Consider the following 27,788-nt stretch of genomic DNA (forward strand, 5'->3'; position numbering starts at 1 on the left):
CCGAAGTCTGTGTATTATTGAGGTGTGGACTTTACAGTGGGGTTGGATTCCAAGGTTACAGAAATGGCCTGCAAACTGCTGACAGCTAAATCTCTGCATAAAATTGAGCCAGCAAGATCCTTTCCATTAGTCAAATAATCAGGTGTAATGTGTTTTTCCCAACTCTCAATTAATGGACTCGCACATTGGCCACTGAGCTTCCACCTCCCTTTCACAGGTTAGGTTCCCGAGGTGCATGAAACCCATGCTCCTGAAGTTAAAGCCAACAGCTGCTGGTAAAAACCCTCTTAAGGATCTCTCATCAAGCATTTACGTACTTGAATGAGGTCGCCCGCCTCTCCCGAGTGGGTCCGTGGCGCATCTCCAAACACTCCCGAGTTAAATGCAGAAGTCGATGGGATGACGGCGGGTTCCCGGGACGCTGTCAATTTCCCTGAGTTTAACTGCCGATCTGCCCCCAAACCCGCACGCTCAGCGACGGGAAAATTCCGGCCATAGAATACAGAAGGAACGAAGTTATGCTGAACCTTTATGGATCACTGGTTAGGCCTCAGCTGGGGTATTGTGGCCAATTTTGTGCAGCACATTTTAGATAGAATGTCAAGGCCTTGGAGAGGGTGCAGAGGAGATTCACCAGAATGGGTACTGATGATGAGGGACTCCAGTTATGTGGAGAGATGAGAGAAAGTCAGATTGTCCTCCTTATAGCAGAAAAAGTTAATGGGAGATGTAATAGAGTTGTTGATAATCATGTAGGGTTTTGATAGAGTAGATCAGAATAAACTGTTACCACTGACAGTGGGGTCAGTAACTAGTGGACATAGATTTATGATAATTGGCAAAAATCCAGCAATTTTTTATAATTTGGAATGCACTTCCTGAAATGGTGGTGGAAGCAGATTCAATACTATCTTTAAAAAGGTAATTGGATATATTCGAAAAGGAGAAATTTGCACGGATATGGGGAAAGAGCAGGTGAGTGGAAGCAATTGGATAGCTTTTCCAAAGATCCAGCACAGACGCGATGGACCGAATGGGCTCCATCTATGCTGTATGAGTCTATAATCCTATGCTACGACAGATACCTTGTTTGGGTACTTGCTGCACAGAACGATGCAAGCTGGCATAAGAATCGCGGGTCAAAAGACCATCCATTAAATTATTGGAAGCAAATTCAGTCACTATGGGCCCACAGCCTGCCGGCCGGCATGCCATGCCAGCACCTTCAGTGCCCAAGTGGTGGAATCAATCCAATTAACTCAAAAATAAGGGATGATAGTTCATTCTTGTAGTCCACTGGTAGGACTAGTCTGGGGCAATAACCTGCAACTGGCAAGGTTTATATACTTGAAGTTACATTTTTGCTGCAGCAAATAGTGATAAAACCATTTAGATTATTTGTGAAATTGAGCATTATAACCTGCAATTTTCCGACAAGCTTCTCCATGGTTGCTTGGTCGTCTGGGAGTTGGAGGCAAAGACATTGGGGTTGTCCAAGTTGGATGCTGTGATGGGTAAATGAGGCAACTGAAGGTTATGCCGATTTCTCGCCATTTTTCGTGTTCAACCGCTGCATAATAAAAAAAGTATCTGTGAGTGGTGCAAACTGTCGCACACTGGCACGGCCAGCCATCAATTCTGTCATGTTTCTTATTCATTCTCAGGGCGCGGACATTGCTGACAAGGCCAACATTTATTGCCCATCGCTTGATAGGATACTTCAGTGGGAAGTTCAGAGTCGACCAAGTTAGTGTCGGATTGGAGTCAGATATAGTCCAGACCGGGTAAGGACGGCAGGTTTACTACCACAAAGGACATTCATGAACCAGTTGGGTTTTACACCAATCCAACAGCTTTGTGGTCACCTTTACTAATACCAGCTTTTTGTTTACAGGTTTTATTAAACTGAATTCATATTCTGAAATTGTCATTGATAACTCGCGTTTTCTGGATTTAGGTAGTTTAGTTAGTCAGTTAATGGGTACAAAATTATAGACTATGCTGGTACGATGTCACAACATACGCTGGGTCCAAGAGGTAAAAGCAGGTTTTTTTTACTATTCAATGCAGCTGATGGTATCTTTTAAACTACACCTTACTTCACAATACACAGGTCACTTGTAATTCGGATGCCTCTGACCTAGAGTCACAGATAATGAAAAATGTTTCCATGTGTGTGTTGCGTAAGTGCTGCTCTCCCTTTGCACTATTTCTGTATGTATCTTTAGAGCGACAGAATAAAATGGGGCCAATTATGGCATTTAATAGATTAAAATGTTCTTATGTATATCCTTACATTTGAAATAAGTTAGGATGAATACCTGTTCATTTCCAATCACCTAACTTTCTCCCTACATGAAACCGGAAGTTGCAGCTCCCGGTTTGAAAGTTGTGCTTACTTTAGTAGAAATACTAAATAATTCCCGGAATTTGCGGTCAGCAGCGAAGTGAAGGTTTTCGCTACTGGCCCCGAAGTTCGCTTCCCACAAAGATATTGCAATCCATGTGTCCAGAACTTCGGGTTTCCCACGGTGCAATTCAAATCAATGAACTATAATGGGGTTCCCCTTCTACAAACTGCTGTGACGTCAACTAGCTGTCTGAGCAGGCAATCAAAACACAGATTTCACAGACAGTGAAAAAGGAAATGAGTAAGCTCTTAAAATTCTAATTTTTAAAAAATAGTTCGAGGGAGGAAAACAAAGATTGGGACTCTCAGATGGTGAATTGAAAACCTGAAATAAAGATTGCCAAACTTGATAAAACATTTTTGGAAAGATTTCTTTAAAAAAATCATTTTTTATTAAAATGGACTAATTTCATATTACACAAAATTAAAAGTAGTTTTCGAGGCCCTTAAAATTACTTTAGCAGTAATAATGCTGTGAAAACCCCAGTTGCACCTAATCCCTTTGGGTTTAACTTTCAGTGGGGAATTTAACAGCGTACTCACTGCAGAAGAGCTGAAGTTTTCATCACTTTCCCTGATTTGGCTGATTACACGGATTGCTGGCTCTGTTGAGGGTGTGGGCACAGCGTAGCCTGTGACGGAGCTGTCAATGACTGACCGCAACTTTGGGATTTCCACCTGCATTCCTGCCAAATCCTGAAGTTGCGGCCAGTTTCAAAGGTGGAACACTGCCAGTTCACCGTCAACCCGACCGCAAATTTTGGGCCAGTTTACCTTTATTTTTCTTTAAGTGACATCGCTTCCCAATGATGAGAGCCAACACCAGGAAAATCGACCCTCCCCCTGCACATGCAGAAATCAGCAAGTAACAGTTTATCTCACCACCTTCAAGATTTAGATGAAATGTATAAATATGAGGTAGTACACTGCACATTTCAACAAGAATGTAGCCTAAAAGATCAGAAACATTTCAATCAATTGTTGCTATTTTAGTGTTTTTATATTTACTGTATAGTTTGATGAAACAAAATAAAAAGTGCTGTGCTATGTTTAATGTTTTCATGCTTGATCAATATTTGTTTCGGCATTACCGTGCCTTTATCCTGCTTTCTTGTTGATATCAGCGGCCAATTGTGATTTTAGCCGATAGTGTATTGAAAGGCCGTTTTGCCTCACTCCCGATTTCTAAGAGATGAAATTTGTCCTGGCATTATCTGCAGATCACTGGTTAAATGCGCATGCGTGAAAACCCGGAACTTGTTAAGTTTCAGCTAGACAGATGTACGATCCGAAGGAAATGGACATTCGCTGGCGCAATGTTGGGCTATTTGCCCAACTACTACCCGGCAAATGCCCATGAAACTCTTACGCCTCGTAAAAGTAGGCATAAGGCCTTCTTTTACCAACGTATGGGTTTAAATAAACATTAAAATAACATTTTAAACATTATTTAAACATTCAAAAACTTTAATATTAGTTTAGGTTAATTTCGGACCCCTTAAAATGTTTAATTTATTTTTCTAAAAGGAAATGTTTGTTTTAAATATTTAATTAAATTGCATTTTAATTTATTTCAAAAAAGTGATAATTAATTTTTATTTAGGTTTTGTGAAAATGTATTTCTTATGTGATTCCGATTATGCTTACGGGGATTCCGTACCTAAATGGAATCATCATAAGCATAATGGGAATCCCCGTTCTTGATTGGTTGGGCCGGCACACGTGATCCCTGGGACTGTTGTGCACCGCATGCGCCCCCGGAATATGTGGGCCTTTAGGCAGGCGTACGCCTGCAGGCCCAGGAGCGCGAGTATTCGTAGATCCGGGGCTATCAGTTAAGTGCGGATTTTACTTACAGTTCAGAGATAGTCGCCCGCGGGAAGCCTCCACCCACAATTTCACCTCCATAATACATATGATCCATTATTGAGCATTTGCAACTTCATTACTCACAGCCACTTTCTTGATTATCCCCTGGTTGGCAGTTAGGATTGACTAATGAGTGGCAGCTCATAGAAATCTTGATGCCCTAGAATTTGTAGAATATCAGATCACATCCATCTAACTTATATTGCCTGTTTGTGTAGTGAAATGTATATTAAACAGCCATGACAGTCTGGTAGTCTCGCTCACAATACTGCTCATTGGTTAGTATATGAATACATTAACGAAATGTCTCCAGAACGTAGAAAAATCTATAGTCCCAGTGGGAATGCGGGTGGAGGGTTGGGGGAGATCAGTATCTCACTGCCCGGATCTCTTTATTGAGATCTTTGATATTTACAGGTTTTGGGAAATGTACACTTCTCAGGGAGATGAGTTTGGAGTGTTGTTAGCAGATACCAATGTTCTCAAATGAAATATAAGGCTAGAGAGCAGGGCAGCGCCAAGTGTGAAAAGAAGGGGAGAGGAAAACGATAACCCCCTGAGCAGGAGCGGAGGAGAGAGAGTGGTGAGCCAAGGCCCGAGAGCATAGGGAGAGCGGTGGGGTTAAAAGGAGCGGGAGTGGAGGAGAGAGATCAAAAAAATCCTCACAGGACAGCAGGCCCAGTCAAGCAGCGGCAGCAGCGGGAGCGGCGGCAGAATTCGAGAGTGACATCACAGTACAGAAAGTGACGCCAGCACAGGGGAAGAAGCTGATTGGTGAGCAGGGGGTGAGTGCTTTTTTTTCTTCAATTTTAAGTTTATTTCTTTTAAGGTAATTCATAGTTAAGGTAGTTCAGGAGAGCGAGAATCTGAGTTTAAATTCGAGGTAAGAGTTTTTTAATTAAAGGTATAGCAGGGGACCTCAGTCCCGTGCGTTGCACAGCATGTGGGAATTCCTAGATGCTTCTTTCACCACATATGCAGTAAGTGCCAACGGTTTGGCCAAATTGAGATCTGGTTTTCGGAGCTCGAGCGTCAGCTGGAGGCACTGCGGTGTATCCGCTAGGCTGAGACTTACATGGATTGCACGTTTTTAGACGTGCTCACCCCACAGCTTAAGAAAGTGACGTCAGAGAGGGAATGGGTGACCACCAGTCAGAAGAAGGGTGGCAGGCAGGTAGTCAGGAAAGCCCCAGAGTGCATCTTACTCAACAACCGTTTGTCTGTGTTGGAAAACGGAGAAAGTGACGGTTCCTCTGAGGAGTGAAGCCAAAGCCAAGTTCACAGCATTGTGGGTGGCTCAGCTGCACAAGGGGGAGGAGTAAGAGTGGAAGGGCATTCGTGGTAGGAGACTCAATAGTGAGTGGTGCAGACAGGCGTTTCTGCGGCCACAGATGTGACTCTAGGATGGTATGTTGCCTCCCTGGTGCCAGGGTGAAGGATGTCACTGAACAGCTGCAGGGCATTCTGAAGGGGGATGGCAAACAGTGAGAGGTTGTGGTTCACATTGGTACCAACAACATAGATAGAAAGAGGGATGAGGTCCTGAAACAAGAATTTAGGGAGATAGGAAGCAGATTAAAAAGCAGGACCTCAAAGGTTGTAATCTCTGGATTACTCCCAGTGCCACGTGCTAGTGAGTATAGGAATAGGAGGATAGAGCAGATGAATGCGTGGCTGAAGAGTTGGTGCAGGAGGGAGGGCTTTAGTTTCCTGGATCATTGGGTCTGTTTCTGGGGAAGGTGGGACCTGTACAAGTCAGACGGGTTGCACCCGAACCGGAACGGGATGAACATCCTTGCGAGGAGGTTTGCTAGTGCTGTTGGGGGGGGGTTAAACTAACTTGGCAGGGGAATGGGATACGGAGTGGAGCTATAGTAGGGGGTGATGCACAGCCAAATATAGAGGAAAAATCAAGTCAGTCTGGAAGGCAGAGTAAGTATGTAATGGCACAAGGGAGTGTGGCAAGGCTGGATGGCATTTATTTTAATGCAAGGAATCTTACGAGCAAAGTAGATGAATTAACGGTGTTCATGAACACATGGGAGTATGATATTGTTGCTATCACAGAGACATGGTGGAGGGAGGGGCAGGACTGGCAACTCAATATTCCGGGGTATAGAATCTTCAGGCGAGACAGAGGGGGGTGTAAAAGAGGGGGTGTCACAATATTAATCAAGGAGTCAATTATTGCAGTAAGGAGGGATGATATCTTAGCAGGTTCCTCTAATGAGGCCATATGGGTAGAACTTAAAATCAAAAAGGGGGCAAGCACTTTCCTGGGAGTGTACTATAGGCCCCCAAACAGTCAGGGGGAGATAGAGGAACAGATATGTAGGCAAATCTCAGAGAAGTGTCAAAATAATAGGGTAATAATAGTTGTGGGTTTCAACTTCCCCAATATTAACTGGGATAGTCAGAGTGTGAAAGGCTTAGAGGTTGCAGAATTCTTAAAGTGCATCCAGGAGAGCTTTTTGAGCCAGCATGTAGAATGTCCTACAAGAGAGGGGACGGTACTGCATCTAATTTCTGGGGAATGTAGCCAGGCAAGTGGTAGAAGTGTCAGTAGGAGAGCATGTCGGTGACAGTGACCATAATTTCGGTGAGATTTAAGGTAGCCATGGAAAAGGACAAGTATGGACCAGAAATAAAGGTTCTAAATTGGGGGAAGGCCGATTTTAGAATGATAAGGAAGGATCTGGCCTAAGTGGACTGGGATCAGCTACTTGTAGGAAAATCCACATCAGAGCAGTGGGAGTCATTCAGAAAGGAAATAGAGAGAGTACAGTGCTAACATGTCCCCGTAAAGGTCAAGGGTGGGACCAACAAACCCAGGGATCCCTGGATGTTAAGGGATATACAATAATGGATTAGGAAAAAAAGGGAGGCTTTTGGCAGATACAAAGGACTAAAAAGAATGGAAGCCCTAGAGGAGTATAGAAAGTGCAGGGGGGTAATTAAAAATAAATTAGGAGAGCGAAGAGGGGACATGAATAAACAATGGCAGGCAAAATAAAGGAATATACCACGGTGTTTTATAAGTATATTAAGGGCAAGAGGATAACCAGGGAAAGAGTAGGGCCCATTAGGGACCAAAGTGGCAAGCTATGTGTAGAGCCGGAAGATGTAGGTGAGGTTTTAATTTAATATTTTGCACCTGTGTTCACTGTGGAGAAGGATGATATAGGCATAGAAATCAGGCAGTGGGATTGTGATATACTTGAATAAATTAGTATTAAGAGGGAGGAGGTACTAGCGGTTTTAGCAGGCTTAAAAGTGGATAAATCCCTAGGCCCAGACGAGATGTATCCGAGGCTGCTGCGTGAGGCAAGAGAGGAGATTGCAGACACAAATTTTCAGAAACTCTCTGGCCACAGGGGAGGAGCCAGAGGACTGGAGCACAGCTAACATAGCACCTTTATTCAAGTAGGGTAGTAGGGATAAACCAGGGAATTACAGGCCAGTGAGCCTAACATCAGTGGTAGGGAAATTATTGGAAAAAATTCTGAGGGGCTGAAATGAAGAGTAGATTTGCCTTTCTAAATCTAGGCTTTATTAACCTTAAAAACCCAGCAGCACATCTTCAACACCCAGTCCCAACCAAGGCTGTAGAGAACTGAATTTAAGATGGCCACCACAAATCACATGACATCAACTACCAATGAGTTTACAGCATATATCTCAATGGCAGGAAACAGACAACCAATCACAATACTTCTTACAAAACAAGAATAATCACCACATTCACCCCTCCTTTTAAAACATACTCCAACCTAAGTAGCATTTACAATTTACAATTAATTATTTATAACTAAAACAATACAAATATAATATTTCAACAATTTTAAAACATTACTATCAAATTATTTTAAAAGTCCATTTTCAATCGGTTGACCGGATATCTTGTTCGTGTCGACCTTCTTAACCTTGGTGAAATTCCTTGCCCTCCCACACCAGGAGACACGGAAGTATCTTCTGCAGGAAGGCGATCCATATCCCCGATTATCAACGGTTTCCGGATTAGAAATCCCATCAGGAGGTAAACTGGGACAGTCATGAACATCCATCGAGGGCTGACTAATAGAATTATAATTATCTGCAATAGGATTGGAAATATTCATAGTATCTGTGACGACATCCACATTATCTGAATCATGACTATTGTTAATATCCTCAGAAGAGGGCTGGCCACCACAAGGAGCCAAGTCTTTAATTGAAACAGTACTTTCTTTCCCATCTTGGAATCGAATATGAGCATATTGGGAATTTGCCTCCAACAGCTCCACCTCCTCCACTAAAGGATCATATTTTGACAATCTAACATGGCGTCGAAGCAGCACAGGTCCCTGCATAGTAAGCCATGAAGGTACCGAATATCCCGTAGTAGATCTCCGTGGATAGTTAAACAGCCTTTCATGGGGGGTCACATTAGTAGCCGTTGAAAGCAATGATCTAATGGAATGCAGGGCACCAGGCAATACCATTTCCCACTGTGTATTCTTAAGGTTCCGGGATGTCAAAGCCAACATAACTGCCTTCCAAATCACCCCATTATATCGTTCGCACTGTCCATTACCCTGGGGATTATACGGGGTAGTTCTACTAGTAGAGATTCCCCGACTCTGGAGGTATTCCTTCAACTGGGAAGACATAAAAGAACTTCCCTGATCCGAATGGATATACGCAGGCATCCCAAAGATAACAAAAAGTTGAGTCAGACATTTGATAACTGTAGCAGCTGATACGTCTGCGCAAGGAAAAGCAAAAGGGAACCTTGAAAACTCATCCACAACAGTAAATATATATCGATTCTGAGTCGTTGAAGGAAGAGGCCCCTTAAAATCAACGCTCAAATGTTCAAAAGGAGAAGTAGCCTTTATAAGATGAGCTCGTTGAGGCTTAAAGAAATTCGGTTTACACCGAGCACAGATAGAACATGATGAAGTCATCCGCTTGACGTCTTCAACTGAAAAGGGCAAATTCTTACTGCGTACGAAGTGTATCATCCTCGTAACACCAGGATGGCACAAAGCCTTATGAAGATTAATAAGCGTATCTCCGTGAATCACAGAACAATAAGCCCTCGACAGCGCATCAGCAGCAACATTATCCTTCCCCGGACGGTAAACTATATCAAAATGGTAGCATGCCAACTCAATCCTCCACCTCATTATTTTATCATTCTTGATCTTTCCAAAATGTTTGACATCAAACATAAAGGACACAGATTTTTGGTCAGTTACCAACGTAAAATGTCACCCCGATAAATAATGTCTCCATTTACGCAGTGCTTCCACTATTGCATACACCTCTTTCTCTATTGAGGAGTGTCTTTTCTCACTATTGTTCAAAATACGTGAGAAAAAGGCCACAGGTCTTCCATTTTGGTTCAGAGTAGCCCCAATTGCAAAATTGGAAGCGTCCATCTCAATCACAAAGGGAACCTGCTCATCAATAGAATGCACAACTGCTCCAAGGATATCCTTTTTGAAATTATCAAAACACGTCCTGGCCTCCCATGATAGAGGATATGTCGTAACCTGAATAAGGGGCCGGATCTTCTGTGAAAAGTTTGCAATCCAATTAGAATAATAAGAAAACAGTCCAACAACTCGTTGCAAAGCCTTAGAATTAGTAGGACAAGGTAAATCAATCAATGGTCGCAGGCGTTCTGGATCTGGTTTAATCTTGTTTCCCGAGATAATATACCCCAGTAGATTTACCTCAGTGGTCGAAAAGATACACTTCTCTTAATTGAAAGTTAAACCAACTTTTTCCGCAGCTTGAAGGAATCTTTCTAAATTAGAATCATGCTCCACTCTTGATTTCACAGAATCACAGAAACCCCACAGTGCAGATAGAGGCCATTTCGGCCCATCGAGCCTGCACCGACACATATCCCACCCAATCCCCGTAACCCCTACACCAACACATATCCCACCCTATCCCCGTAACCCCATGATTTGCCACACACCGTGATGTCATCTAAATATGAAAAGGTGTCAGAGAGAGAGTTATCACTTGTAAAAGCATCCATTGCCCGTTGAAAACAGGCAACACCATTAGTAACACCAAATGGTACTCGGCAAAACTGATACAGCTTTCCACCAGCCTCAAAGGCCGTATATGGTTGATCCCTCTTAACAATAGGAATCTGATGATAAGCACTCTTTAGGTCAAAAGTGCTAAAAACCTTATACTGAGATACTTTGTTGATAAGCTCATCAATCTTAGGCAAAGGGTATGCATCTAATTGAGTATAGCTATTAATAGTTTGAGAGTAGTCTATCACCATTCGTTTCTTATGTCTCTCGTTAGTGGTGACAACTACTTGTGCCCGCCAGGGCGAACAACTAGGTTCAATGATTCCTTCCAATAAAAGACGTTGAACTTCAGAATTAATAAATTCTTTATCCTGACTGCTATACCTTCTTGACTTGGTAGCAATTGGCTTACAATCCAGCATCAAATTGGAAAAAAGTGATAATGGAGAAATGGATAAAGAAGTTAATCCACAAATAGATAAAGGTGGCTTAGTTCCTCCAATAGAAAGACTGAGAGACTCGTGTAATCGAAGCACATCATGACCAATCAAAATATCTGCACAGAGATTAGGCAAAACAGATAGGCGTATATCAGTATACGTATTACCTAGAAGAATTAATTTCACAAGGCAACAACCAGCTACTTGTGAGGTGAGAGACGTCTGAGCCATACACACCTGATAAGTAACAGGCAAAATTTTCAAACGCTTCTCCTTCACAAACTGAAGACTTATAAAACTCTCAGTACTGCCCGTATCTATAAGGGCCTTCACTTCTAACCCATTAACTTGGGCCATAACTATAGCTTTATTTAGGCCATGAGCAAAGGCAGCAGAAACTGATGCAATAAATGCCCTATCTAAAGGCTGAATAGTCACAGAGAAGGCAATTGATTTACAAACACGTGCATAGTGACCTCTCTTGTCACATTTACTACACACAGCCTCCCGAGCAGGATACTTCAGACGAGGGTGCCGGGCGTTCCCACAAAAATAACACTTCTGAATCCTAGAGGCAACAGCAGCCGAAGTAGAAACTGTTTCAGAATCTGGTAAACCATGCCTATTAAGTCCACATAATTCCTTTTCATCCGGAACTGCCGAAACCACAGTCGCAGGCCGATTAAAAAGAGCGTAAGAATCTGAACTTCTCTGAGCCAAATCCAATGTAGAGGCTTGCTCAAAAGCACCCTTGAGATCCAAAGTCTTATTTTCTAATAACCGCTGACGAATTGATCTAGACAGTAATCCATTAATAAAAGCATCCCGTACCGATTCAACCTTATATTCTTCTGCCGACACGGCCTTATAATTACAGTTAGCACCAAGGCGCCGAAGTGCTTGTAAATAAGCATCCAAAGATTCTCCCACCTGCTGCCTACGGGCAGATAGAAGATGACGTGCAAATACCTCATTCTTTGGTTTAACAAAAATCTTTTCCAATGTAGCAATAGCCAATTCGTAAGTTTCACATTCCAAGATATACTTATACACATCCGGAGCAATGTAGTTGATCAGTATATTCAACTTATTTAGAGACTCTTGATCCAACACACCCAAAAAGTTTTTAAATGTACGATACCAGTGTTTCCATTTATCATCCACTCCTGCAGAATTAGGGTCAGCATTAAATCGTTCCGGTTGAAGATATCGCTCCATTCTAACAAAAGGTTAATAAATTGAAATGAAGAGTAGATTTGCCTTTCTAAATCTAGGCTTTATTAACCTTAAAAACACAGCAGCACATCTTCAACACCCAGTCCCAACCAAGGCTGTAGAGAACTGAATTTAAGATGGCCACCACAAATCACATGACATCAACCACCAATGAGTTTACAGCATATATCTCAATGGCAGGAAACAGACAACAAATCACAATACTTCTTACAAAACAAGAATAATCACCACAGGGGCAGAATCAGTCTCCACTTGGAGAGGCAAGGATTAATCAAGAATAGTCAGCATGGATTTGTCAGGGGGAGATCATGTCTAACCAATTTGATTGAATTTTTCGAGGGTGTGACAAGATGTGTGGATGAGGTTACTGCAGTTGATATAGACTACATGGACTTCAGTAAGGCTTTTGACAAAGTCCCGCATGGGAGATTGGTAAAGAAGGTAAGAGCCCATGGGATCCAGGGCAATTTGGGACATTGGATCCAAAATTGGCTTCGTGGCAGGAGGCAGAGGGTGATGGTCGAAGGTTGTTTTTGTGACTGGAAGCCTGTGTCCAGTGGTGTACCGCAGGAATCCGTGCTGGGTCCCTTGCTGTTTGTAGTGTACATTAATGATTTAGATATGAATGTAGGAGGTATGATCAGTAAGTTCGCAGATGACACGAAAATTGGTGGAGTGCTAAATAGCGAGGAGGGAAGCCTCAGGCTACAGGACATTATAGACGGGTTGGTCAGATGGGCATAACAGTGGCAAATGGAATTTAACCCTGATAAGTGTGAGGTGATGCATTTTGGAAAGGCAACTAACAAGGCAAGGGAATACACAATGAATGGTAGCACCCTAGAAAGTGCAGAGGATCAGAGGGAACTTGGTGTGCATGTACATAGATCCCTGAAGGCAACAGGACAGGCAGATAAGATGGTTAAGAAGGCATATGGGATACTTGCTTTCATTAGCATAGGCATAGAATATAAGAGCATGGAGGTTATGATGGAGCTGTAGAAAATGCTAGTTAGGCCACAGCTGGAATACTGTGCGAAATTCTGGTCGCCACACTATAGGAGGGATGTGATTGCATTGGAGAGGGTGCAGAGGAGATTCACCAGGATGTTACCTGGGCTGGAGCGCTTCAGCTATGAAGGGAGACTGGACAGGCTGGGGTTGTTTTCCTTAGAGCAGAGAAGGCTGAGAGGGGACCTGATAGAGGTGTACAAAATTATGAGGGGCTTAGATAGGGTAGATAGAAAGGAACTTTTCCCCTTAGTAGAGGGGTCAATAACCAGGGGGCATAGTTTGAAGGTAAGGGGCAGGAGGTTTAGAGGGGATTTGAGGAATAACTTTTTCACCCAGAAGGTGGTTGGAATCTGGAACTCACTGCCTGAAACGGTGGTAGAGGCAGGAACCCTCACAACATTCAAGAAGCATTTAGATGAGCACTTGAAACGCCATAGCATATTAGGCTACGGGCCAAGTGCTGGAAAATGGGATTAGAATAGACAGGGCTTGAAGGCTGGCGCAGACACGATGGGCCGAAGAGCCTCTTTTTGCGCTGTATAACTCTATGACTATATGACTGAAGCCAAGCTTGGGTTGTTAATCTGTTGTTCCTGAAATACTTTACTGTGCAGCTGATTTTGCACGAGCTGAAGGAACCAAACAAAAGCAAAAAAATCCTGTTTCACAATCAGGATATTACAATATTCATGATCAGCATTATTACACGATTTAAACAACTGGTTCTAAACGATTTATGGGTAAGCATTGGTGTTAGGCAATCTCCTTTCTCCTCTGGTTCACAACAACACGTTTTGAGGAAGCACGATACTTTTGCCCAGACATTCAAATCATATGGAGAGCCTACAGAATGGATCCACCGAGGTGCCAGGGGTTAGAAATTACAGTTATGAGGAGAAAACTGAGATACTTCTTGGGGAAATGTATTAAGGGTTATGGGACCAAGGCGGGTAGATGAAGTTAAGATCCAGGTCAGCCAATTGAATGGTTGAACAGGCTTGAGGAGCTGAATGGCCTACTCCTGTTCCTATGTTTCTATGCTTCCTATATTACGATACAGAATAAATGTGATCGGCCTTTACTGTATACAGAGATTGGATATTCGGTTTCTGTATCTTTCGAGCACACTCTCACAAACTGTTGAAAACCATCCTCCTTTATACACCATATAATATTTTGACTACATCAAAGGAAAATATCAAAATGACCTATCTATTTCCCAAATCCTCTGAAAACAGACTATGTATGCAAACAGTTTGCCCGTGTTTACCTCAGAACCACTTCCTTTAAACAAGACTTCCTTTAACTACTGTTAGCTTTAGCATAAGGACTCACTACCCGTTTTGCTACCTGAAAACTAAAATGACATTTTATTACTAACACTTATTTCCTTACACAAGCACTTTACATAGCAGAAGACAAGCCATGCTTTCACCTCACGACACTTCAAAGTCATCCTGTTCATATCTTGGAAAGCCTGTTGCTTTAAGATGCAAAGAAATTTGACTGTTAACCCTTAACTCTCCAAGATTTCCAACATACATGTCTCCAGGATGTGTACAACTAGTATAATTGTTTAATGGATATTTTTAATTAAAAAATTCGGATAAATTTTCTGCGTGCGCTTTGTGCAACAATATGGTGCAACAACTTTTAGAAAAGAACCATTAGTCATTCCCTCGCATAAAGCTACCAGAAAATATTTCCCCTGAAAGCGACATGTGTTACAGGGTATAATAATTCGTTTTTTCGCCAGGTTCTCTGCGATTTATTCTGTTAGGCATTTTAGGAAAGGACAGTCACATAAGAGACAGAACATTTCTTAGCAATATTATGAAACCATGTTTGAGATTGAAAGTTAGTACTGCACATTTCTCGAACATTAACTGATAGTTTGCTTCAAATTTAACACGCCCAGGTGTCAGGAATGATTGGACTACACACGGTGTTCAAAAATTATTACAAATAGTTTAATCTTGCTGAACACAAATGAGTAAAATAGGTTATAAACAGTCACAACTCATAATGTTAACACTTCATCATGTGTAAATTCTGTTAATAGCGGGTAACATTGGATTACAGATTCTGTTAGTGGAATTACAAGAACATAACAATAAAAAGGCCCGGAGCTGCTATAACCAGACCAGACTGCACACAGTGGATTGGATATCCAACATGCTGCCAGGCGTAAAAGTGGCGTTGCGAATCGGGCGTCCATTATAAAAACTGCCCGATTACTCAAGCCAGATTCATCCTATTTGTTGCACCGTGATGCATTTTTTGTTTAATTGTGGGTGATCTGTGCCTCTTTGTTCTGATTCAGAGCCGGGTGCTGTTTCTCCTTTAATGTTTATCCCTGGAGGTTTTTTTTGGAACTGGTCAATTCTATTGCATCGGAGGGCGGCTTTGCATCCGCGTTTCTCTGCAGCAACTGAGATACAAAATAGGTATTTATTTCTGTTGTTGCTTCAATTGAGCGGACCCCGGTTCAGAGTTGTTGACAGGGAGAGCGGACAGGGAAATCGCCGGTCGGCGGGAGCTGATATTCGGGCCATTTAAATTAACAAACAAAAAAAAGCTCCTGTGACAAGGGATTTAACGATTCGGGAAACCCGATCGCATTAGCCGTCCGTTACTGTTCAATCACAGCGAAAGAACGGGCCTATTTCTCACTGAGCAGAACAATCCAGGTTAAACAGGGTTACAGCTCGCGATTGTTGCAGAAATAAGCGCGAACGATTAGATGGTTTAAGAAGATTAATACTAGTAAATGTGAAGTTTTGTAAATAGTCCAAACATTGGTGTACCAATTATACACTACATGGAAGTAAATCAGCACAGAGCGATTGAGAAAGGGTCTGGGTCTCACCATAGACAGACCACTTGCAATATCCAGGCCCTTGATCAGCTAATAGAATTCTGGAATAAAAACAGAAAATGCTGGAAATACTCAGCAGGGCAGGCAGCATCTGCAGAGAGAGAAAGAGTGTTAACCTTTCAGATCGATGAGTCATCGAAGGGTCATTAACCTGAAACGTTAACTGTGCTTCTCTCTCCACAGATGCTGCCTGACCTGTTGAGTATTTCCAGCATCTTCTGTTATCATCTCAGATTTCCAGCATCCGCAGGATTTTGCTATTGTAATAGAATTCTGGGATATATAACCAGCAGCTGGAATACAGGAGGTCGCGTGAAAGCTTTAACATTAACTTGTGGACCACACTTAGAATATTAAGTTTACTTTTCCACTAAAACTGAAAAAAGAAATATGAATACAGGACTGTGAGAAAAAAAAGAACAAGGCTGATGCTAAATGTAAATAGGGTGAAATAGGAGGAAGTTTCGAGACGCTGTATCTTCCCAAACTGTATATAATGTGGTTCAGAATCTCGTAACTTATGTAAAATTGTCAATGATTTAGATACTGTAGAGCGGATTATTCCTCCAGTCTTTGCCGAGGAGCAGACGATGTGAAGGGAAATAAATCGAGAACAGATATAAGGAAAACACTTGCTTGAAAGACACAGACATATTTGGGAGAATTTTCCAGACACGGTATTGGAGGGAAACGCATTGGAGCTTTGGAGTAAGGCAGGACATGTTCTTGCATGAAAATGATCGAAACGTTCTCAGCTGATTCTGAAAATAACGTTACATCTTTACATGTGACATAAGTTAGGATCAATGAAATAAACAGACCGGCTGTTCCCGAGGGATTGGTGTCTCCTCACTGTTCTCGGCTCCTGGTAATGAATGGAGTTCAATATTTTCCAGTGAATCATTTAATCCGCGGTTGTGCCCCCTTATTAGAACATAACTGGTAGATTTAATGTAAAATTTAAAATTATGTTCACTTTCACATGTTCACGAATTGTTTGGATTCAGACGTGCGCTTGTTACCAATTTACCTGCGACAGTTCTATATCCGAACCCAAGACTGCAGCAATAGTGATGCAAATCCATATTCAAGATTACATAGAATTATATAAAATTCACTGCACATTACAGGCCATTCGGCCGCACAGGTCTATGCCGGTGCTTATAATCCACCTGAGCCTCGTCCCACTCTATTTAATTCATCTCACTCTGTCAGATTATCGAGTTGTTGCATTGTGCGTTCGTTATGTAAGCTGGGCGGGGGGTGGGGGGGGTGGGCGGTGAGGAGAGGGCACTCCTATCTTAAGATGTACAGGGCTAAAAATTCGTTGCCGCCACGAGAGTTACGAGCGTCTGGAAGCGAGGCAGCAGAGCTCGCTTGGCATTGAGGGAAATTAAAAGGGCAATGCCTTCTGAACTAATACAAATAAAAATGAAGTGAAAAAATGAAGTTTTTGGCCCTTACTGCCTTAAAAAATAACATTATAAAGAAGTCCCAAATGGGAGTCTCAAGCTCTTAAAGCTGAATTCCCTTCCGAGCCTCCAAAAATGGGAGAAGTGCTCCAGCACTAACACAAATGGCTCAGCAAGCCAGGGAAGAGGCACCCAGGGTCTCACACGCAAAATTTCAGCTTTGTGTAAGGGGTCAACACTGCAAGAGAGTTTCTCTACCCACAGTGGCCAGGAGGTCCACCAGATAGAAGTATGTGAGACCAGATGATCGGGGCTGTCAATGCCAGCAGTATTGCCCCCACCACCTGGCTCCAGTGCCGAAAGAAATTCATAACATCAGACCACTGGTCAAGGTCAGTGAATGCATCTTCAAAAGCTATCTCCTACCAACTGCATCACTAGCATCACACACTTCTCAATGCAATACTCCCGCCCCCCCCACCAATCACTCACCTACCAACAATCTGTACCAATCACGAGGCACATCTCCCATTCCTACCCTCACCTAACCCCCTTGGAGGAGACAGTGCAGGCCATTCTTGGCAGGTGTGGAGATGCAGGAGTTGGACTGGGGTGGACAAATGTAAGAAGTCACACAACACCAGGTTATAGTCCAACAGCTTTATTTGAAGTCACAAGCTTTCGGAGCGCTGCTCCTTCGTCAGGTGAAGTGGAGAGATGCATAAAGACACAGCTTATATAGTCAGAGAGTAATGTCAGATGTTTACAGGTAATCTTTCGAACTGCCATTTATCACACCTCGGCAGAGAGATAATCACAGCAATCAAAATGTGAATGGTGTCCAAACAGGTCAGTCAGGAAAACATTACATCAAAGAACAATGAGGTGGGGTCACAAGGGGTCAAATGTTGCAGATGCTGGGGTCTGTGTGAAGAACAAAAAAAGTGACAAATACATTTTTTTTGCTGGAAATCACAGCAGGTCCGGCCGCATCTGTGTAGAGAGAACAAGCCAATGACGACTCGAGTCTGGATGACCCTACGTCAGGTGGGGTTACATGTAACGTGACATTAACCCAAGATCCCGGTTCAGGCTGCCCTCATGGGTGCGGAACTTAGCTATCACTTTCTGCTCGACGATTTTGCGTTGTCGTGTTTCTCGAAGGCCGCCTTGGAGAATGCTTACCTGAAGATCAGAGGCTGAATGTCCTTGACTGCTGAAGTGTTCCCCGACTGGGAGGGAACACTCCTGCCTGGCGTTTGTTGTGTGGTGTCCGTTCATCCGTTGTCGCAGTGTCTGCATGGTCTCGCCGATGTACCATGCTCCGGGGCATTCTTTCCTGCAACGTATGAGGTAGACAACATTGGCCGAGTCACATGAGTATGTACCATGTGCCTGGTGGGTGGTGTCCTCACGTGTGATGACGGTATCTGTGTTGGTGATCTGGCATGTCTTGCAGAGGTTGCTGTGGCAGGGTTGTGTGGTGTCGTGGTCGCTGTTCTCCTGAAAGCTGGGTAATTTGCTGCGAACGATGGTCTGTTTGAGGTTAGGCGGCTGTTTGAAGGTGAGTAGTGGAGGCTTGGGGATGGCCTTAGCGAGGTGTTCATCGTCATCGATGACATGTTGAAGGCTGCGAAGAATATGGCATAGTAACCAGGATCTTGGGTTCATGTCACGCTACATGTAACCCCACCTGACGTAGGGTCATCCAGACTCGAGTCATTGTTGGCTTGTTCTCTCTACACAGATGCGGCCGGACCTGCTGTGATTTCCAGCAAAAAAAATGTTTTTTGTCTCTTTCTTTGTTCTTCACACAGACCCCAGCATCTGCAACATTTGACCCCTTGTGACCCCACCTCATTGTTCTTTGATGTAATGTTTTCCTAACTGACCTGTTTGGACACCATTCACACCTTTGATTGCTGTGATTATCTCTCTGCCGAGGTGTGATAAATGGCAGTTAGAAAGATTACCTGTAAACATCTGACATTATTCTCTGACTATATAAGCTGTGTCTTTATGCATCTCTCCACTTCACCTGACAAAGGAGCAGCACTCCGAAAGCTTGTGACTTCAAATAAAGCTGTTGGACTATAACCTGGTGTTGTGTGACTTCTTACATTCTTGGCAGGGGCATGGTTGAGCCCCTGGCCAGTGGCGGGGCAGAAAGAATACAAAGTGCTGGTATCCTCATACATGATCCTCCTTCTGGCATGCACCTCTTGCTTTCCTGCCCTCCCCTCACCACAAATCCACCCTTGTGCCTTCTTCATTTCACACACCAAAGAAATGCAGATTGCCCAGCCAATGGTTGGCCAAGAAGAGGGAGAGGAGAGTGAAGAAGAAGGAACACCGTCTCTTGATTTGACACTCCCAGCCACCAGCTCCTCCAGTTTGACCAGCACGGCCATCTGTAGGGTCCCCCATTGAAAGTCAGCAGCATTCCACCAGCCATGCTGCAGCCACTGGGGTAGCACTGCGTGGAATCAGTAGGATAGGCAAAGGCACACACAAGTCAGTCACTAGGAGAATGCATAAGGGTGATGTGTCGATATCTTGATATCACATTGGATGGATAGATGTATATATACGTGGATTGGAAAGTTTGCTTTGTGGTGGTTTTTATTTCACCATCATAGCCAAGTGGACGCCGTGATGGTCAATAACAGAGGGAAGGTAAGGTGTGGGACTAATGTTGATGGGGGAATTGGGGTTGTGGTCACTGATACCGCAAGGGGATGATTCCATCTGGGATATCCTGGCTAGAATGGGGCTATTTGGGATTCATCCTTACGTCTGCTTCCTCCTCTTTGGCTTCCTCCTTTTCAACATAATCCTCTTCGATTTCTTCCTATGCTGTTTCTTCCTCTCCTTCATCTTCCTCTACTTCGTCTTCCTCGTCCCTTGGCGAGTGGATGCAGTAAATCTAAAATGACACCAAAAATACTGGAAATACTCAGCAGATCAGGCAGCATCTTGACCTGAGTCGTGAACTCTGTTACTCTGTCCACAGATGTTGCTTGACTTACTGAGTATTTGCAGCATTTTCTGTCTTCTCAGCTGTCCTGCAAGCATCCAGCAGCACTCCCTACACAGTTAAAAAAAAACTTTTAACATGTATTGCAGCAAGCCATTACTTCAATAAAATCAAAGAATCAAAGTCCAAAGGCTTAAATGCAAACTTACCTGAAAGATGTATTTGTCCCTTTAAGAGGTGCTGACAGCGCCACTCTCAGGCTGCTGCAAACTTTACCTCGAAGCATAGGATCCAGCGCTGAACTCAGCACTAAGTTCCAAGTTCGCCGTGCTGACGTTAAGTCGGCGATGTTACCTCTCCCTCATTTTAATTTTCAGGGAGTTGGATCTTACCGGCAGCAGCGTCGGGACTGGGAAAATGGAGGACGCCACGATACTCGACACCATCTGGCGAAAGAGCAGCAGCCACCCACTTTACGCAACTTTTTTGCGGGTAATAGGTGATGTTAACCCCCGAATTTTTAGACCATGAGTTGAGTGTAATAGTAGCACATCGCTGTTCTGTTCCTCCAACAGAATACCAGCCCCTTGAACTGTCCAGTTACCCAAATAAACTCCCCTCTGCACCAACTTTTAAAAATTGCGACTGTTTCGTCAGAACAGAGAAGATTATGGGATCATTAGATATGTTTACTATTATGAATGATGGGATAGGTTAGGTAGACATAATTTTGGCGATAGTGTAAAAGGGATGATATGCGATCGGCTGCCCATTATACACCTCGCCCGATTTTGCTTTCCAATGAAGGAAAATCGGACTGATCCAATATCGCCAATTTTACACCATCGCCAAATTACTGTTTCCAGTGATTGAAGGGTCTAGAACGAGCCTATACAGATATAGGATGGAATGTAAGAGAGGAGAATAAACCTTTTTGCACGGAGGGTTGTGAAGATGTGGAATGCACTACCGAAGTTAATAGATGAATCAGAGACCATGCCAATATTTAAGAATAGGTTGGTTGGGAGATGGAAGGAAATGGAGATAAATGAAGCTGGTGAACCCATGGGATTAGACACTGCTGGAGGATAAGCAGTGTTTAGGCTGAAGGGCCCGTTTCGTGTTACAATTTCTATCTAATTCTATGCAATCTGCAGGTAATCTTTATTAAATTCTCTTCCAGAATTTTATAAGTAAAAATTTTTTTTTATTACCTTTACTTTTCTTTAATTAACATCCCTTCGCAATAATCAGCGCCACCATTAGAAATACCAGTCCAACCCATGCACATCTGGAAATCAGTAAGACACGGGAGCTGTTGGCACGATCTAAAATATTAATGTAAATTATATAAATATTAAGAATATGTCCAAATTGGCACCCAACAACAACTATACGTAATGGATTCCTGTCTGAAAAGCATTCTCAGAAAACACGTGGTCTCAATAAACAAAGACATTTTAAATCAATGTTTGCCATTTTGTATTTTTTTCACGAAAGTCTAGTATTATGAAAAACCTATTTTCTCAAAACTCATTTTAATCTGCTTTCTTGTTGATAATAAGATTGCGACTGAAAGTGACAACGGTTAATTTTTAACTTTGCATTGTGTCTAATAGCTGTTGTTACAAGTACAGTTTTCAGCGGACTGAGCACAGATTGTGGGACGCAGGAGGCAGCGATTCTGCAACAACCTGTCGGCCGGAGTTACCGCCCGCTCTTGCCCCAAGAGTCAGTGCCACATCTGAGCCGTGACACCAGGACTGCAGGAGGAGCCGCCCCATAAGGCAGGAGACCACGAGCAGCAATTGTAGAGCTCTTTGAACAGAATTAAACCTGATTAAAAGTGAACAAAGTCAACCAGGAGCCCTACACTTTTATGGATGTAAAACCAGGTGAAAGAGCCGGGGTAGAATAACTACAGAGAAAGGACAGTTTGTCCAACCTGAAGAGTCTCAACAACGGCTCTGTCTGCAGGATAACAGGGATCCACAATCTTACCTGTGGGGTAGTTGACAACGTGGGTGGCCGTGGCTGAAATTTTGAGGGTACTGTGAGACACCAGGCAGGTATAAACGGTCCCGGTCTGGACAGCTTGCGTCTCTTCCAACCGGCTGGAAGCTTCATATAGTCCGTCGGAGTTGGATTGATTAATGTTATGTAACCTTGCTGTAATTATGTTGCCATCCTTATACCAGGTGAAGCTGATACTCTGCGGGTAAAAGGGAGATGTTGTGCACAGTACAGTCAGAGACGCAGGTGAATCCTTTTCAGGTTCCAGAGAGACAATTTTCAGTGGAGTTGGCGGAACTAGAAAAGTGGAGGAAAAGAACTTTACTTGGACATCATTCAAAGTTACCAACCCATCGTTGCATTTGTGATAGGACATTTTTCTCTGTGCGCTATCAGTAGGGACATAGGTAACGGCATCTTCTAAATCTAAACCTGCTGTTCATGTGTCCCTCTTTATTTGTGGATCAATTTTGTCATGTTCTATTACATTTGCGCTACATAATTTTCTGTTGTATTCTATTATTAATCAGTGCTAATTCTTCAGGTTTTTAACATCTTCACAACTTTAACAATTAGCACAAGGAAGTATTGTTCTTGAATGTATCTGATCTAAATTCACGACATTAAAATACATCACAGTCCATTTCCATAAGGGTAAGGAACACAGTCTGCTTCTCCCTCTATATGGCTCCTTGGATGAAGCAAATAATGTGACTTACGCAATTGAGAAAGTTTGCTGAATTTATATTCTGTACATTTAACCGGGGGTCTTATATTTTCGCCGATTTAAAACCTGGTTAAGGTTTTACAGCCGAATTTCAAGACTCTCAATATATGGATCATTATATTATAAACACGCCAATCTGTACTCCAAGAGTAAAGGTCAGCCCTCACAATCCAAGACTGACAATGACGTACTTTTGCATTGTAGTCTTTGTTGGTATGCCAGTACAACAGCAGCTAATTTGCACACAGCAAGGTTCCACAGAGAGTTCCGAAGTAAATAATCAGATAATATGTTTCAGTAGTATTGCTGAGCGATAAATATTGGCAAAACTCCACTGCTATTCCTGGAATAGTGTCATAGGATCTTTTGCGTCCTGAGAGGGCAGATGGTGTCTCGGTTTAAGGTCTCCTCAGACAGATGGCACTTCCGACAGTGCAGCACTCCCTCAGCACTGCACTGAAATGTCAGCCTAGATTAAGTGCTCAAGTATCTGGAGTGGGATTTGAACCAACGACCTCCTGACTCCAAGGCAGGGTGACACCAGTGAGCCATGGCTAACAGTGGGGGAGATTTTCTTCTTGCTGGCTTGGTGTCCCCTATGGGCCAGCGCTTATAAAATCCTGGATTTTCATTTTCACTGATATGGGTGGTTTCTATAACTGCTGGCCCAATCCTAACTCCAATTTTACTCTGGATTTGCAAATTGAATACCTACCCCTTCAAAAAGATGGCAGCAGATAAGCACCAAGGGATAGATTCGATTTTGTACGAGAGTGTAACACGGGTAATTGCAAGTCGACAGTCCGGTTTAACATCTCTACCGATTTTTATTTCCATTGATGTCAATAGAGTTTAAAATCGGAAGAAATGGAAAGCGGGCTGCCGATTCGCCATCAGCCGAATTACATTCTCACACAAATTAAAAACCTACTCCACGTAGATCGTTGCAGCCCAGATACTTCTTGAGGGATGGATCCATTCTTCACTTATACTGCAACTTTCATCTCTACGAGTTTATTATACAGATGGTGCTCTTAAATCTTAGAATGAATCTGTTAACATCTTAAACTCTAGTTTAACTTTTGGGGCCGATTGTTATAGTGATATTTTACTCCATTCACTTCAACGGAAAGGACAATAGGGAGGGTGAATAACGAGCAGTCGCTCCGATACAGCGCCTGTAACACTATCCACAAAATTAAAACGACAATCGATTTGTTTAATAATAGGGAAGTATTGAAATAATCGTCTATATGTAACGCTATCAGTCTTCCGTATAAGTACAATTTATATATATAATAAAACAATTGGAATTTGAGTTCCAAAGTAAATCCTTCAAAGTATAAATGAACAAGGCTGCGAACTGTGAAACAGTGTAGAATGCAAACAATTCCAAAGTATGATTGATCCGCTGGATATATTTGTAGTGAAATAATACAGTCACAGGGATCTCATTCCCCGTTTCTTTTATACTTACCCCAGACAGCTAAATTGGATCCCGTTCCGTTTCCAACTCTTCTGCCTCGATGGGCGACAGTGCAATAAAATACTCCCGAGTCCTGGACACTCACATTGATTATCTGAAGGAAGCCGCTGAATTTAGTTTTGGAGCCAATTACTTTTCTGTCATCAGGTCCTGTGCTTAGATATTTATTATCACCTTGTTTCCACCAGTATACCTTCACCCGTGGTCCGTCTTGAAAGAAGGGAATCGAGCAATGAAAGGAAACGCTTGTACCCGTGATTGCGCTCGCGCTTTCAGGGAGCTGTGTCACTTTGAGCGAAGTTTCACAGGAGCCTATCGGAAAGAAAAGAAAAACCGAATTAGTGAGAATATTATAGGAGAAAAAGTGCGAGTGTCAGTGAGTCAGGCAATGTGTGCAGAGGACAATGAAACATCAAATGGAAGTTAAGCAACTATGCGTTTTAGCGAGAAAGCAAGGTATAGAAGGAGCAGGTACCTGTGGACATGATCCCCAGAACAGAGAGGCACTGAAGTACAGCACTGGCCAACATTCTGAACCAATTGATCACTCGGAGCGACAGACCGTGAACTGGACGGCCGGAGTATGAAATACGTCGCACTGAAACGTGACATCCTGATGTAGAATTTCCCCTGAAGTTATTCGCGAAACCTGCCCAATCTGTGCTGGGGGGAGTTAACGGTGGGAATCGGACATCATGAAATACCGGCCCTTGTGCGTGTTGTTAGAAGTGGAGGGGGTGGTAAGAATGACCGGCACCCCTATTGGCAGTGATAAGGAAATGACAGGTGTTACAGGACGACACCAACCATTCTAAAGCCGTCATTCATGCCAGGTTTGTCCCATCTGACGCTGGGATCGATACCTGCAGCCGGGAATCGAGGTGGAAGTAACTTTTTAAAAGGCGTTATTGGTTCCACAAGAACGATCAATAAGTTAGCAATTTATGAAAGCAAGCCGGCCTTCGATTTGTCTTTGTATGGTCTTTGGGGTAGGTGAAAATATTTTCCTTCGAAGTCATGTATGCTTCACTTAATGGGTTTTCAAAGGGGATTCTTCTGTACAGTGTCTTAACCAGAGCAGGAGGAAGAGCATTACAGGGAAGCAAGCTTCATTTGCCATCAAAGGAGAACGATAACATCTCGATAAATCTTCCTTCCAAGATGGCACTCAAGAGATATGTCTGAGGAGGCTGCACTTACTAAAGAATCTCTACATAAGAAGCCAGACCTGAAAGTAGCTTCCACCACCAGGTCATCACATAGTCTCGGTGAGGCCATTATCCACAAGACCAAAGGGTTGGTTTTGTGACCTAGGCTGACATGATGCTCTTCCTCTAAGAGATCATTTTATTCCACAGGAGACGTTTCCAGTCTCTCAATGTACAGATTGTGTGTGACAACCTGTAGACTGTCCTACAGTTCAATGTGAGGTATGCTAACAGTTGTCACTATGATTCATCCATTGACTTTTAACAGTCCCTGACCACTTCAGGTAGTAAAATCATGTCAACTGATGGCTTGTGGGTGACAAAGCTGTTCTCATTGAAAATGATCTCATGAAACGTGGTCTTAACAACGGCAGGGGAGGGTGACCATCAGATGCAAACATCTATTAGATTGGTCATTGAAAGGACGACCCGTGCTGTGGATAGTACACACTGCAGCCAGAGTACGCCGGCGGTAAAGGGAGTGGAAGTTAAACTTGGTGGATGAGGTGCTAATCAAGGGGACTATTTCATTCTGGAGGGTGTCGAGTTTCTTGACTGTTGTTGCAGCTGCCCCAATCCAGGCTATTGGAGACTATTTCATTATCCTTCTGACCTATGTTTTGTGTATGGTGGAGAAGCTTTCGCGAATCAGGAAGTGAGACTCTCGCCGCAGAATACCCATACTCTAACCTGCTCTACTAGCCATGACTTTTATATGGCTGGTCCAGTTGAATTTCTGGTCATTGGTGACCCCCATGATAGGTATGGTGAGGAAATGGGCAACGGAAATGTCATTGAATGTCAAGGTCAGGCGGTTATGGTCATTGTCTGGCATTTGTGTGGTGCAGAAGTTATGGCACTGATAAGGCGAATCATGGCGGTCTTACTGCAAGATTGCAAGGACTGCATCATTAGCTGAGGAATTCTGATTGGATTTGAACATTCTGCAATCATCAACCTCACTTCTGACCTAATAATGGAGAGAAGGTCATTTTTGAAATACTTGAACTCTTCCCTGCGGACCTCCCACAGAACTTCAGATGGATGCCTCTAACACACCAATCCCTACCTTCCAGGAAAACGTTGCGTATAACATATTGCAAGAATCTGCAACAGGAGGAGGCCGAGTTTGTCTGCACATTAAGGTCCTTGTGCTGGCCATCATGGGCATGGGCAGAGTCATATCTTGGGGGAATTGTAACGCTGGAGAAGAGGCCTCACAGAGCTTCTTGATAATTTGCCCTTATTTTCCCTCCACGCTTCTATCTCACCCTATATTCTGCATGACAAACTGCAGCTACTTTCAATACCCATTTCACTCTCTGCTCTCCCGTCACACTAAAAGTTAACCCTTGTCCCTCTCTTTCATTTCAGATGATGAATATGTGAATACACCTCTGCCATTTCAGGAAGAGGATGCAAACCTTGCTGAAGATGCAGCGTCACTCGACCTGACCGTAGCAAGCAACATCACCGAAACTGGCACCATGCATACTCGAGAGAGAATTCTAGAGGAGGGAGCCTTCACATGCTGAATCACCGGCAGCAGGTGTGCAGGAGATAATGCAGGGTGATAGAATGCCAAAAGTTCCAGATAGCAGGAGGACGAGATCACATGCTATCTCTGCAGAGGGCTTAGATGCTGAATTCGTGTGCCCAGACTGCTGAAGAACGGCATAGACCAGCAAATGCTAGGTGCATTGGCCATTCTGCAAGTGGGCTTGCGTGGAAAGGCACAGAGCACGGAGGAGTCCAGCTTTCATTTGTGCCAGGGCTTGACGCAGAGCATGGAGACCATACTATTTAATATGGACTGAGTGACGAGCTCCATGAAGACGACAGTGACTCCCACCATGATGAAGCTACTGTTGATAGCTTTGATAGTCGCCATGGCAGCTCCCCTGCTGCTATGGAAGCTTAAGCTGCTGTCATCTTGGCTGTGGCAGTCAATGTGTGTGCAGATGCCGGAGTTGGACTGGGGTGGACAAATGTAAGAAGTCACACAACACCAGGTTATAGTCCAACAGCTTTATTTGAAATCACAAGCTTTCGGAGCGCTGCTCCTTCTTCAGGTGAA

General features: G+C 43.3%; 1 protein-coding gene and 1 pseudogene across 1 annotated transcript; both read right to left on the reverse strand.

The window, feature by feature from the left end:
* Window positions 1–1,394: 1,394 nt before the first annotated feature.
* Window positions 1,395–24,988, reverse strand: LOC147116157 (tyrosine-protein phosphatase non-receptor type substrate 1-like). The gene is made up of 5 exons (XM_085992011.1): window positions 24,979–24,988; window positions 24,495–24,815; window positions 22,279–22,587; window positions 3,185–3,295; window positions 1,395–1,570 (listed from the first exon to the last, which is right to left on the reverse strand). The coding sequence occupies exons 1-5, from the start codon at window positions 24,986–24,988 to the stop codon at window positions 1,395–1,397; spliced, it is 927 nt and encodes a 308-aa protein (XP_085848137.1).
* A 2,482-nt stretch (window positions 24,989–27,470) lies between these two features.
* Window positions 27,471–27,788, reverse strand: part of LOC147116158 (CD276 antigen-like) — a 35,382-nt pseudogene continuing 35,064 nt past the window's right edge.

Source organism: Somniosus microcephalus, chromosome 6 (assembly GCF_052327205.1).
Source record: "Somniosus microcephalus isolate GS21.2 chromosome 6, FLI_Smic_1.0, whole genome shotgun sequence".
In the NCBI taxonomy this organism is placed as follows: Eukaryota; Metazoa; Chordata; class Chondrichthyes; order Squaliformes; family Somniosidae; genus Somniosus; species Somniosus microcephalus.